The 15,362-nt window shown below is 37.2% G+C and overlaps 1 protein-coding gene across 14 annotated transcripts in view; it reads right to left on the reverse strand.

Moving 5' to 3' along the window:
- Positions 1 to 15,362, reverse strand: part of LOC135219248 (uncharacterized) — a 114,644-nt gene that overhangs the window by 30,004 nt on the left and 69,278 nt on the right. For 12 of the 14 annotated variants that reach the window (XM_064255853.1, XM_064255855.1, XM_064255852.1 and 9 more), the window contains 2 exons: positions 11,672 to 11,849; positions 2,815 to 2,942 (listed from right to left, as the gene is read on the reverse strand). In XM_064255853.1, the coding sequence (XP_064111923.1) occupies positions 2,815 to 2,942; positions 11,672 to 11,839 (296 nt within the window). In that variant the 5' untranslated portion in view covers positions 11,840 to 11,849. Of the gene's footprint in view, positions 1 to 2,814; positions 2,943 to 11,671; positions 11,850 to 12,659; positions 12,869 to 15,362 lie in introns of those variants that run through there. The other 2 variants (XM_064255846.1, XM_064255857.1) reach the window with 2 other exon arrangements.

Here is a 15,362-nt window from a genome sequence, read left to right on the forward strand (position 1 = left end):
TACGATTGGACGCACGGAGCCCTCCTCTCCGCAGCCAACTCGGGACCATACCAGGTCATCCAAAGAAGAGACATTGCCTACCAGATGCCAATTGATGACAGTACTGTCAGTCTCTCCATCGATAGTCTCAAACCAGCATACCTCCCAGAAATCAACCTACAACCATAGACCTCTCTAAGAGAGAGGGCGGAAGAGTCCTGTAGGGTCTCACACAGACCTACACAATAGTCCATCTTACCTGGCTGTCTGAACCCATACCCTATGGGCATCTGCTCCTCACGACAAGCACCTCCTAACAAATGCAAAACGTACATGCATATAAACACAGCAGACATCATGGTGTCTTGTTACTGTTCCCTTGTCACTTCCTTCCCAGGTTGTATGTTGGTCGTCCACCTTTGTATACAGAGATGCACACAAGATAACTGTGGTAAGCTAGTAAGTGGTTACATTCCAAGGCCTCAATGCCTCTTGGTCTAACGCCCAACAAATGGTCTCCCAATCAACCTGAGGTGCTGGTCACTAGCAACAAAGGACATTCGAGTCATTAATTATATCAAAGTTGACCAAATGCAAACTTAAAGTATTTACATTTCCATCACTTCCCAGAATCACATAATATTAAATGTGAAATGTAATACAATCTGAGAATGAAAAAATTGTTTGCAAGCATTATCTACACGTTGAATATATTAGGTACAGGTATGTAAATAATTTCAAGAACTGCTACTTTTCAAGGGATTTTTTCTGCAACTAAGGGGAGAAAGTGCAATGCACCTTGCAATAACAATGATTTCTGTAGTTTATAAACAACTATTTCTGTAATTTATAAATTATTATTTGGTAAAAGCAATTAAAAGAATTCTGACATATCAAAGTCAAATGAAGGAATGGCTACTGTTCATTTACCTTTTCGAAGGGAATCTACCCAAATACCCAATAAATTAGAATTCGTCAGGTAAAGAGTTTGTAAGCTACAAATCCTACAATAATTATCAGTTTTCCTCGATTCATTATCTTAACATGACAGCAGAAAAGGGGAATTTGTAAAGAATGTTTAACGAGATGGGTACTCACGGCATTTGTTTCAAATTGCTGCTAAAGATATTTTTCTTGTGTAAATCGCTCTATAAAATAAATCCTTTTATAAAATAAGAGACTGCTTTTGTAACTTTTTACAATAAATGAATTCATTTAACATGTAACAGATGACAGATATTCATATTTCTAGAATTTACCCAAGACTTTAAAGCAGATGTTAAATGTTCGCTTTTCAAGTATTATTCTTCGCAAAAAAAAAGAACAACAAAAAGTAATGTCCCACATGGTTACTGAATCCGTGCGCCGAGTCTCGAAATACTTAGTCGAAAGACAATACGTCGAAGGACAAAATGTTGAAAGGACAAACAATCGAAGAGAGAGAAGTAATGTGTAACTAGTCTTTCAATGTATACTTGGCCTTACAATGATCTAACTCGCTAACAAATAAAGCATCTAGTTGACTAATTGATAAAAGCTAACTTTTTAACTCAAAAGGTAAACGAACTGACTAATAAACTACCTAGTTAGCAGTTACCTAGACCTAAGAACTTTCCAAATATTTACATTACTTACGAACTCAAGGCCTTTAGCTGCATTAACCAGTAATTTCCTTGAGGTTTAAACTATGATTCATGATGGAAATCATCAAGACTCAAATGGGAGGAAAGAAGCTGCTGCACGAAGGCTACGCTACGCATACGTCATCGACAAAGTGACAAGCAAACGTAGTTGCTGGATTTTTTAACGGCAGCGCAATAACTCAAGACGAAAATATCCACAGAACTAAAGAGCATTCCAATCAGCCTGATAGTTCTCATGTTGAGACCGTAAAAGTTATAGATAAAATTAAAGACAAGTCAGTGTTCAACTTTTAAGGATACAGACTTTACTGTTAAACACGAGAGGAGAGATATTTTTATTGTTTGCTGAAAATGAAATAAAAATTTATTCGACAACCCACAATATCAACACTTTGAGGGTTAACAGAAGATGGTTCTGCGATGGAACATTTATGTCGGCTCTTAAAGGAAAACAACTTTGTCCTTTCGACCGTTTGCCTTTCTACATTTCGTTTTTGGATATTCTGTCTTTCGACACTCCGTCCTACTACCACTGAATTGATATCAGCAGCTTCTCGATACTGCATAATTTCTCCTTTTGCACAAAATCGAGAATTATTAAGAAAACATCTATTTGCTGATGGAACTGCTTACAAGACTACTCAACCCCCGATATCACTGCATAACCAATCATCATAATCAAAGTTCTTGGACAATTAAGAGGTAAAATTGCGCCTTTTTTCAAATAACATTTAGTTAATAGGAAAGTAATCACATCTAAGAACACGTAAACATAAATCACTAATCAACGAATATAGTCACCAGCTCATACAAACAATCTCTCTCTCTCTCTCCATGACGGAATACCGAAAAAAAAACATCGAAAGGGAGGGATTGTAGACCTTCATCTTTAAAAAACCATAATTCCGAGAAGAGGTTTAAGCTACCAGGAAAGGAGGAACATTTTTATCATGGAAAATCAATAAGGAGGGGCATTCTCTCCGTGGTTGTATGTATATGAGAGAGAGAGAGAGAGAGAGAGAGAGAGAGAGAGAGAGAGAGAGAGAGAGAGAGAGAGAGAGAGAGAGAGAAATACTTGTGTCACAGAGAAACCAAATTTCATGCATAAGAAATGAGAAAATTGTAAGCAAAATGCAGTGGTATCATATCGGGCAGCCCGTTACAACAGGAAAAATAGAGACAGTTCACTTACTTTTCTTTTTTCCTTCCAAATTGCTGCTTCTTGTGGATAAACATGGCGATGAGAGGCAACAGCCTCTCATGGATCAAGGGATAGGAAGAATTGATCTTATCCTCCAAGGTTTCTTTGTCGATGCCGTTCTGAAATGTAAGATATTCTTTTTACAACCTTTTCTAGTCCTATCATCCTGTTCACCTTCTTTATCGGAACACTTGCCTAAAATTCTAAGTATATACGTAGATGGTTCGGGCGGGGGGGTGAGGGGGTGGGGTGGCAATGTTTAAATAGAGTAATCTGAAGAAGAAAATGAGGTAGTAGAGTATAATGTACGAAGTTTTACGGAAATAACGAAATCATAGTTATTCTGATAAAAACGACAAATCTGCACTTTCAAAAGAACTGATACGGAAGGCGATCAGCTAAGAATTGCTAGAATTTTCTAGGTTACGGGCTGCTCTATGAGCAAGAGCCCGTGCTGGCATGAGGCCAGCTTAATCTAAAACAACATATTCTAAGCATTGAGTGAGTTTCAAGAATATAGCGGGTGAGGGGGAATGTCTTTTCTGTAAAAGGTCTCTTAATAAAAAGACCATACGATAAGAGGAGAAAAGTTTTAAATGCACGATAGTTGGGATGACAAATATAAGAGAAACTGCAAACAAATGCCTACAGTCAGTGATTATAGAGTATTTGTTCCGACAACAAAGACAGCACAAGAGATTTTTTTGTGATTGATAAGGTGAGCAAACGGAAACGTTATCAGGTATGAAATTTTACTTGATTTCAAAATTCTACATAAATAATATGAATTTTTTTAGTGCACTTTTTTCTATTGTAACAAACATTCAATAAATATTTTGATTTTGTGAGCGTAGTCATAGGGTGATTTGTTTATTTATGTTTTCACGACAATACCTAACAACTCTTTCAAGAGGTTGTTCAATTGTTTGGATAATTACTCAAAGGAATTGGTCGGATGCTTGTTTGCTTTCATCTTGTTCTCGTTTTTCCAGTTTTCAATTAGTTTTCCCTTCGCCTGACTCCTGCGGGGGTCCTATTAATATATATTTTTTTCCCGTCCTCCGACCAAGGTTTCTGAGTTATGGGGTAATGTTGATATTTATATCTTGATATCTATATTTAGAATGGAGTTTTTTCCCGATCTTCTGGCGTTTGTTTTGTGTGTATTGGGCTTTGGTTTATTATTGGTATCGTTTATTGATATTGAGTCATGATTGCCACTGTTTGTTTATGTATTTATTTATTATTTTTGTAGCAAATCCATCCTGTGAAGCAGGTCATACAGAAGTTAGTAAGCAAATGGATAAACAGAAGTTCAAACAAGGTGCGAAACGACCTCCAGCTTACTCGGGACGCGTGCAAGATTTTTCCCTCACGCGAAAGTTGTAAACATTATATTTATGGTCCCGTAACAAAAAGGATCAAATAAAAAGGATACAAATTAAACATGTTCACATATTCTCAGTTATAAGTGGAAGCACAAAATAATTCAACAGAAACAGCCTCTACATTCAATACACCAAATAAATTAAAACGTGCTAAAATCTACGATCAAATAAGAGGGTTGTTTCACATACGGTATATTTAGAAATAAATTTTCTGCGCTGTTTAACATGCACATATATATATTTCTTACATTTTCTGCGCTGTTTAACATGCACTTATATATTTTTTACATATTCATTTTTAATAAATAAATCTTAAATATCCTATCCTAAAATTCCTGTATCTTTAACTCAATGCGAAACACCCTTTCCAGACTGTCATAGGTTTTTCCACAGGGCTTTCCTACCCCCTAAAAAGAACAAAAACAACCACCATGGTTTGTAGGCTTACTCCCGAGTAAGCTAAAATAAATGGAAAGAGAAAATAGATGGAAAGAAAAGTAGATAGATGTTCTTTCCAGATAACGGAGGGCTTTGGCAAAAGGTGCATGGCTGAGCCCAAGCTTAAAAACAAGCTACGTGGTCACCACTCAACTTTAGCTGATAACTAAGTGTCATATGATACGACAAACTTATAAATCATATGATCTTAAAAGGATTATCCTTATATAATAAATCCAAGTCAAAGACAACTGTATTTCAAGATGAAATGTCTATAGATAGGAGGAGGTTACATGGTATAAAATAATATCCTAGGCACATCACTCTTTAGAGGAGAGAGGGAGAGACACACCTGAAGATGGTGCTCGGGTGAGAAATGACCTGATAACCATGTTACTTTTCAGGTTCGAATCCAATCAGACCACCAGCTGGGGCATTTCGACGTATGACAGGCCAAGACTTACGAAAGTATATTAATACCTTCAGGAATCAAAGAACAGTCTGCAGGATTGTCCGGAACGTATAACGAACATACCTGTCTGAGTGCGAGTGATCAATGTTGAGAGTCATTAGGGTAAAAATGGTCTCCACATTTTTATTTTATCTTATTTTATTTTTGTTACTTACTCCAAAAATATATGGTAAACAAAACTAGTGATTTACAAGTGGTGTTTTCTTTAACCGCCCTAACATAACGTGTTTATCTATTACAAGCACTAACGTTCTCGGGTGCATAAATAGGTATATCTCCAGGTAAATGTACTGTTTCATTGTCCTTTTAGTTTTAGAATAATAAAATGGTCTCCTTTGAGAACTCCTTATATGAATATCGAAAAGTAAATAAACTGAAAGATCAGGAAATGTATGCAAAAATGCGCAAAGCTAAAAGCAAGTATCCCGTTTTTATTAGAGCTCAGAAAATAATACCTTTTGCAAAACTTTGGTATAAAAATTATGGAATTTTTTTATTAACAAATCAGTTCTTATATTTCGTAAATCAACGCGAATCTTTTCGTCACAGATCTCATTTGCGTCCTGAAGCACTTCAAATGGGCCTAGTGACATTAGTCCTCAAAATGACAGTAATTAGTAACGACTTCCCTTTGTGAAAGGGCGATGAAAATTAAACTATGTATAAAAAATACGAACCAGTATTAACAGTAAAAGTCTACCTAGACCTAGCGCTTACCATTAGATCTAATACGAAATCTACAGCAGTGCACTGTAGGCATTACTTGTGGTTCTTTGGAACGCGAGCCCCCAACCCCCTCTGCGACCCCTTCCATTCTATTTACTGTACCTCGGTTCATATTTTCTGTCTTACTTTCCACCCTCTCCTGTACAAACTTTTCATAGTGCAACCGCGACGTTTTCCTCCTGTTACACCTTTCAAGCCATTTTACTGTCAATTTCCGTTTCAGCGCTGAAAGACCGCATAGGTACCGCCCCGAACAAAACTGCCTTTCCCCTTGATATATATAGGTTACTCGTGAATATGGCAACGTCTCACGATTTTATACGGGCTGCTCTATGAGCAAGAGCCCGTGCTGGCACAAGGCCAGCTTAATCTTAAACAACAACAACGTCTCACGCTTTCGAGTCCGCCAAGAATTTGGAAACTACCTTGGCGATAGTTAAGGAATGAAGAAAGGGGCATGTCTCTGACACTCTTTGAGTTGGAACAACTTACATGAGTAATCACAAGTCAAGCATCGGATTTTATTGCTTTTACTGATACAGTTTAACGTTAACGTTCTTGGGTTGTTTGTATTCAAACAAATGAGCAAAATTCCCATACTGCCACGCGCAATAATAGATTTGCACCGTCCAACTTGATTCTAAACCATGGCTTTTCAAGGGAAATCTTATAATTTCACTATTCATGACGCAAGATATGCAAAGTATTGATGAATTAATGGAAGTGGTAATAAAGTTCTAATTGCCGAGGTAATCGCTAGCACGTAAGAAAAATCACAGTAGTAGGAAGCCTCGGACGTCCTCTATATTTATGGTCCCGCAACCACAGACGAACGGTTTGGCTTCGATACCCCTGTCTGTCTGTCTGTCTGCCTAGAAATCTCTCCGTCGTTAAATCCTGCACTACGCAGACCAACAAATTGCCCAAGCACGGCATTAGAGCACTGTGTTGGTGTCTGCTTGCCATTGCCACACACACGTCAATGAGAGAGAAGCTTTCATCTGAAATCCGTTATCATTTCTCAAGCCAATAAAATGTTATCTAATCTCATCTAATTATTACTACATAATAATACTGTCTTATTGGAAATGTTTATTAAATCATCATATGAGATATTTAAGAGTAAATATTTGTAATTTGCTAAACAAAACTTATAATCAGTAAACAATCTTAGGACTGTTTGGTAACTAGGCTACCTCATTCATTTGTTATTCATGGAATAATATATTTTGAGTCATGACACATTTCTTTCGCAGTTAGATTAGATTTTGGGGTATTCCTCGAAAAGTGTCATTCTCCATGAAATCAGGAAGTGTGTTTTATCTATTGCTATATTTTTTTTTTTCAATTATCTACAACTGAATTTTGAGCAGAATTTGGTAACAATCGCACGCCTAAAATAAATCGGCATTATATGTCATAGTTTTACCCTTGACTCTCACTTTTCATCTCTGAGATGGGTTTTCAGATTTCTTTATCATTTCATTCTCGTCTGCTTTCATTTCGAGATATTTAATATGAACATTTGACATACGTTAACATTTAACTTAACAAACAGGCAGCGTATCAATTAATTTCTCCCATAAAAAAAATGGAGGACTGTTGAAGTTTTAACAATTTAGATGAAATTATTCTATGGTAACTGAGATAGATATCTTGCTTACAATATATACTGTAGAATTCGTGATTCACGGCACATTTCATAAACTGCTGCTGCAACAAACTAAGGCTTATGTTTATAATAGACAAATGCAATTTCGAGGATTCAAAAGGAATGGAAAAATCGGCTCAAAAATATTAGCGTGCCTTGCTTGCTTTCTTTTCACGAAGCGAAATATAACCGCTTGTCGCACACGGGGGAAACTTTTCTCAACAACGACATAGGTGGTGAAATGGTAGACATCTTCCGGCGCTCTGCTTTGGCAGTAAATTTCTTGAATTTATTAATTCGAGCCTACAGTTTGTCTGAACCGTTATAGAATAGATATGACCGCTCATAGAGGACCTATCTATTGAATTTTTGCAGCAACTATCAACAGCAAAATATAAAATCACCAACTTCCCATAGGGGAAAATAATTGGAAAGGATTTCGAATTAAAAAAAAATGAAAGCAGATGTCAGTGGCGGAAAAGAGAATTACCTAGGCAAAAATTGTCCCCAAAAATAGCAGAAAAATATGGGTGGGGGGGGGGGGTGTTTTTGGTTTTGCTTCTACCTTTTTAAAAACGAGGATTGAAGTTCAAACTCTTTCTCTTTTGCATAAAGATATGACTTATTGCACAATGAACGATAAAAATTCATACAAATCCATTGAACGCTTTCTTAACGGCCGAACAACGTTCATCTACAAGGGGGAAAATAGCACAATACAATGAAAGACATCATAGGTTTTAAGCAAGGCGTCTCAAACAAACCCCCATCATTCATTCAAAGTGAACAGTTTAACCATCTCCAAGGTATTTTTCCAGTTCTTGGCCACATTCTCTAGCAACCCAGACCAAGGGGAAAGGAAGTTTTCTCCGTGACTGTACCAGCGCTTGGCTTTTGGCCTAAATTCTATGTTCTATATACACCCAGCCCCCAGTGATAAAATAAATACTTCATCAAAATAACATCAGATGCTGAATTGACTATCGTCAGTCTGCTGGTATTCCTGCATGTAATAAAACTATATAAATAATTCCTGGAAACTTCATCACTTTATCGTCCAAAGAATATCGAACTATCTAAATCCTTCAGGTGATAAAAAATAATTATTTTAAAGGGCAAAATAAATAAATTTGTTTTTTATTCACAGGACGATTTCGTGGTTAGAAACTTACTTGAAAATATTAAACGCATAGTTGTTCACGCTATTTGGCACAGAAGCCAATGACCTGCAAAAAAATAATAACAAAACGACAGCTGATTTTCATTCACAATATCAACACATGAGTGAAAAGGGAAAATAACGGAAGGTAATCATCTGGAAATGCATCTCGAAAAAGTCATATACATGCTAATGTTTAGTACCACGATTAAGAGTAATTGATGTTTACCACAACTCAACTAGCAAGTCAGTTCAGCGTTAAGATTTACAGGTCAAAGGAATATTGGATGCTCGTGCCCCCATGTTTTGGCGTCAGCTCCCTCAAATTACCTTCCATGCAAAGATGGAGTGATTAATTTTTCACATTCCTTGTTTTCTGAACCTCCTATCTGAATTTTCTGTATTCATAGCCACTACTTATACCGATATACTGACCTCACCAACTGAAATTATAGTCTCAACATTATTTTCAGCGCTGAATGAACTCATAGGTCTCAAAGCTTGGCCTATGGACTCAATTTTACATTCCAATTCCAATTCCCACGTTGCTGATCTTACGCCAACATGAATTGCTCAATATTTCATAACCTTTCACTCATATTATCTCCCAATGAAGTTTATTAGGATTCAACCTGTATGTCAGATACTCAGTCAAAGCCATAACGATTGTTCCATACGATTGTTTCTGGTGGTTTGTGTCTCATGTTCAAGGAAATAAATGATAGTCTTGATGGTTCTTCATACACAACACCTTGCTTCGCTGGTGGAAATACTAGACTCTTCAACTCTCAATTCTAAAATCAATATGCAATTGGTGATTTTTGTGCTCAAGAACCTGCTAACTTCATATTTATATATTAGCTCATAGTGCTTGCCTCCGTAAAAGAAACTAGACATTCTGGTACTTTTCTTCAGCAAGCCAGCAGATTATCAGAGTACCTAACTCTTGGTTGTATCAATCATTAATTTTATTATTGTTTTGTTTGTATGGAGTTTTTACGTTGCATGGAACCAGTGGTTATTCAGCAACGGGACCAACGGCTTTACGTGACTTCCGAACCACGTCGAGAGTGAACTTCTTTCACCAGAAATACACATCTCTCACTTCTCAATGGAATGGCCGAGAATCGAACCCGCGACCACCGAGGTGAGAGGCAAACACCAAACCTACCACGCCACTGAGGCACTATTAAATTTATTACTTTTTCCTGTCCTTCTTTCATGTACTTAATTCCTTTGAAATGTCAGTCCAGCCTTTGAAGAGAGGAAAGTGTTCAAATACCTTGTTTACTGTTCTGCTGCTAAAACATTCAAAGGTTTAATTGGTAACAGCTGTTTGCAATACCTAGTGTTAAAATGTCTTTCATGATCACCTCATGTTTTGCGCAAGATAGATCTACCGACGACTTTTTGTTTTTTCATATTAACGTCTGATCATCAATTCTATCAAATTACAAGAAATGGTCTGCTTCAGCTCTTGGCATCATAATACCAAAGAGCTTCCGATTTACACTACGTTTTTTCGTTTTGGACTAGGCTAAGCACAGGACTTTACTGCCCCGTATGAGAGTCTTAACATTTAGAATAAAATAGCCTTTGATTATTCATCTCATTGGCTTTCGTGTATTGGTCGTTATAGTTTAAACCAAATCTGGAGCTTGGGTTTAACATTCCACCAACCTTATACACTGAAACCTGCCATTTGGTTGCTTGTTCTACTGGGCTTCACTTATCGATACAAACTGGCATCTGGCTGCCTATTTGAGCGACCTTCGTTTTGAAAGAAAGAACTATCTCATGGCTGCTCATCGCAACAGTCTATGTATTAAAACTGGCATTTGGCATCACCCATTCTGTCCTGTCAGCTGTAATCATTCATAAAATAACAGACTGGCCCTCGTCCTTCCAATTAGAACTGTTACTTGGGTGCCTCACTAGTTTGCCTTTACTTTTCCATAAAAAACTGGCATTCAGTATCTGCTAACACCAGCCTTCAGCTTTCAAATGAGAACTGCCTTCTCATAGCAATAACTGGCTTTCTTATTTCAAGTAAAAGTAGCATTTGCATACCTGCAACACCGACTTTCATATTCTTTAAATAACTGATCTTTGGTTATCTCAGGATTAATACTGGGTTATCCCAGTCGCTTTCATTCACAACGTAAACAAAAACTGGCAATTCACATAAAAACTGTCGTTTGGTTGCCATTACTATTGGCCTTTTTGATATAAACAAAAACTTTAGGCTGTCCTTCAGAAAATACTAGTTGGAACAGCACAGCAAAAAATATATGAACGAAGTATGTGAGACTAAAAAGTATCGAATGTGTGACATAAAACCAGTTTTTACATCCAGGTCCATATTCTATAATTTCTTACATAAAATACAAAAAGTAACTCTACGACTTTCTGATCAGTTGTCGAACGAACATGATTCAGACCCTGTCCGAAGAATAAAAGTACAAATATGTACTAGTGACCGTCAAATCGTCGATTTTTGGAAAAAGCAAAACTGGCAAAATAAAATCGAAAACATGATATAGTTCAAGAAGTCAATGACAACCTATACTCTGTTTTTTTTCCACCTGTCCACCAGCCTGTGGTGTTTGTGTATGGTAACACTGTGTCCCGGGCTTTAGATAGTTACGCTATGTGTAAGTTTTAGGTAAATAAAAGGATATCTGTGTGTACATTTGTAACTGAAAAGTGTTTTAATAATTTACTGCATGCGAATTACACCGTAATATTCGAAATAGGATGTTATTATTATTGTTGAATGTAAGCTGAATGTAACTATCTAAAGCCCGGGACGCAGTGTTACCATACGCAAACACCACAGGCGGGTGGACAGATGGAAAAAAACCGAGTATAGTCAACATCACAAAAAAGAAGAACTTCAAAACGAACGACTTTACTTGCAGCCCTCAGATAATTGTCTTTAAATAAATAAATGAATAAAAAAAAATCTACTGTCAAGCTGTCAATATGTTACACAAATCTCTCTCTCTACTAACCTTTATGAGGGTCTTGACCCTAGCCGTCTGTACTGGGAAAGGAACGGAGAAGGCGTCGCTCTTTTCAACGAATTCCTCGAGGGTGACCTTCGGAGGCGGTTCCACATCCTTGCAAGGTTCAAGGTATTCCTTGAGAACCTCCTCCGGACTTTTCGTGTCTTCACTCATCTTGACGCAACTGAAAAGAACAAGAAAATGTAAACGTACAACACAGGAAGAATCTAGGACTTGAAAAACAAGATCTCTCTCTTAACAGCATATGTACATATGATATCATATATATATTATATATATATCTATATATATTAATATATATATATATATATATATATATATATATATATGCGTGTGTGTGTGTGCAATTTTTTTGTCTTATCAAGCGAGACGTGAGAATTACCCGCATTATTTTTTTCCCGTAAAACAAACAAAAAGCTTGCTCACTATAATTCGTTATATAGTATGAATTTACTTTGTGTGTCACTACAGTCAAGGTAAAGAACTCAAAACAAATAGTAATATGTAATCGGGACCAAATGTAAACACAAAGCTCAAATCTGCAATGTCTTGTCTAAAGTAGAGAGAGAGAGAGAGAGAGAGAGAGAGAGAGAGAGAGAGAGAGAGAGAGAGAGAGAGAGAGAGAGAGAGAGAGAATGTTTCTTTTTCTCTTAAGAGTTCCTCTACCTCCACATAAATGCTTTCATACTTTAGAAAATATTTGTTTAACGTATGACTCACAACCTGGATTATGCACGAAAACTGTTAAAATGCGAGCTATTCACATACAAAAATAAAAATACATTTCTTTATGAAGAAACAATGCGTGTGCAGAAAAGTGAGTTCAAGGCGTTGCTCATTTTTGAGGCTCAAAGAAACGTATCGACCTCATGACAAGTATCGCCGTCAGGAGGATGCTCTCGCCCTGGTCATCATGGATACTGAGAATTAAAGCAATAACAAGTCTTGAATTAATGTCTTAAAACCTACAGACCTCTAAATACTCTTGAATATTCCGAGAGTGACGAGAAATAACCAACCGCATTATGAAGACCCCGTAACCAGCCCCTTCGGAATGCCTTTGGACGAAGAGCGAAGTTATTGAACACGGTATCGAGCCCCTTAGTGGTGCCAGACAGGTGAGAGCGTGAGATCTCCTCGCAATATCATCACGCATCGGATCATGTCGGCTGCATCATGCGTGCGCGGTTGATGAGAGAGCACTAGGTTCGTGAGTTGTCCTTAATACGGTGCGCGCGCACACAAGTTTATCCATTATATCGATATTACATATTCATGTTTACGGGTACAGTACAAACAGACATGCGCGGCGGCATAACTGTGTGTGTGTGTGTGTGTGTGAGAGAGAGAGAGAGAGAGAGGACCGCATATGAGGGACGTGGAAATTCCTTCTTGGACTTATTGCATCAGTATGCGGTAACACTACCAAGGCAGGTGAAACATCCCTCTGAACAAAGGCTCTTAGTCAATATCACGATGCCAATGTTGAGAATGCGTTACGCGATTGCTCTTTTTCTCTCTCTCTTTTTGATTGCCTCAAAATACAGATTTTTCGTAGAGTTAAAGTAAAAAACTTAATTTTTTTTTTATCTGGAAGACGCCAACCCCCGAAAAACAGTGACACTGACCATCTCGCTATGAAATAAACAGTATTTTAAAGTCTTTAGTTGGAATAATTTACAAAAGTTCGGGAGGAACAACTATAATCAAAATAGCACTGGCAGCATAAGATGAAAGAAACAAAGAGGAAAATTCCTGTTTTGTATGCTGCAAAATATGACATTATAAGCATCAAAATTTTCTATTTCAGCCCCAGAGGACGGGGTAACATTTTAGAATCCCTCTTGCAAAACTATGTAAGCATGTATCTTTACCTGTGCATATATCTTTACCTGTAGCTGTGAAAGTGAACCACATGCCAAAAAGATTTCTATATGGCCCCCATTTTGAATCAAATTTGAATATGGACGTATAATTTCATAACCATCAACGTCATTAAACCCTCCTTAGTAATGATGCTGAATAAGGCAAAAGTAAAGGAACAGACGCATTTCAATGCCACAGTACTATGAATTTTATAACATATGGACACAAAATCCAAAACTGAATTGAATGTCGCCATAACAGGTGTAAGTTCCTCTTGCAGATATTGCTGCTCTACACAGTATCTGTGAATGAGTTTCCCACAGCACAGTGACTCTAAGCAAGCCTGTAAACTCCTTGGTTAAGGAAATGCTAGGAAATAAGCGAGTGGCCTGCTTGACTGGATGCCACTGGCTCACAAATCTGGCAGTTTTGTACAAAGCCAAGCACAACTATATCGATCTCGATACTGCGCGGTGCGAAATGCATCAAATTAGCTGAAATGGCGACGGGACATGAGTCATGTATCCCCGTGACATTCGTCCTTATTGCAGGTGAACAAAACAGGCAGGAGTTTAGTTATCCATTTTTAATTTTGCTCACGAGACATTTACGGAATCAAGGTCAACTATTCTGAAACGAGAATGTCGATTTTCAAGGGCAGAGTACTGGACAAAGAGTTGACGAGGAAGGACTTCAAGTGCAAGACAGGAATAAATGATTGCATTAGGTGCAGCAGTGAAAGGGAATGGGAATATGACAACGAATATACTCACAAAATCTAAGATACAAAATCTAAGATTTTGTGGCTGCAACAGCAACACAGAAGCAGAACAGGAAAAATGATCGTCATGTGTAAAGAGTGAACCAGTTTGTTGCTTTTGGTGATTTTACCGTAAAAATGAGGTAACAACACAAGAGGATGCGTCATCTAACTTCTACATAAAAATAAGGAAAAATTATGGAAGAAGTAATCTTGATAAGATTTGGTTATTGGAAGAAGTTGAATTTAGGGAAAGTATGAGTAAGGCAAGCAGGTTCTCGTTACTGACAACAAAAGAAAAAAATATTTTGGTTAAATTAAACATTAATCCTAGTGGAACCCATGAATTCTGGTGATACCAATACAACGAACGTGGAAGAGCGGGGTGATTGATGAAATCTTGGCAAGAAAGTACGCCTAACTTTAACTAACGCCAAACTGAGAAATGGGCTGATGTTTAAGACTTTGAAGTAGTGGTACCAGCAAGTAACTGATACAAATGTTCGCAAAAGGTGTTGGGAAGGCAGCTAGTTCAAGTATATCGGTATTCTAGATACAAATGCACAAAAAATATAAATAAAATTAGGGTTGTTAATAAAAGGGTAATGAAGAAATGGACAGGAAAGATATTGAGATTATGAGAAAGAATGTCAGAAAAAGTTGTCGAGGGAGGAAGTAATTATAGAGAAAAGGATTAAAAATGAGAATAATAAATGCAGATAGATAACTATGTGCAGTACTGCGTTATTTCATTAGATGAATATATATTCTGATGGAATTTTAATTGCAGGGGTGGAGTTGACTGCTGTTACAGACAGGACATTCTAATTTAGTCTTAGAAGAGTTTTGGTAGGAAATGCTGGGACGTAATACATGCAATAAAATAGGGCCAACAAAATACACCATTAGTTAGATATCTAAAGATATGATGTGTCATTGCATGGCTACGTATAGGATAATAATAACCCTTGTACATATGTGATACTATTATTGGTCGTGAGGTTTCTAAAGGAAGAATGAGGGAGGGACAAGTGTGCCCCTTTATGAGGG

This window comes from Macrobrachium nipponense, chromosome 1, assembly GCF_015104395.2.
Source record: "Macrobrachium nipponense isolate FS-2020 chromosome 1, ASM1510439v2, whole genome shotgun sequence".
Lineage (NCBI taxonomy): Eukaryota > Metazoa > Arthropoda > Malacostraca > Decapoda > Palaemonidae > Macrobrachium > Macrobrachium nipponense.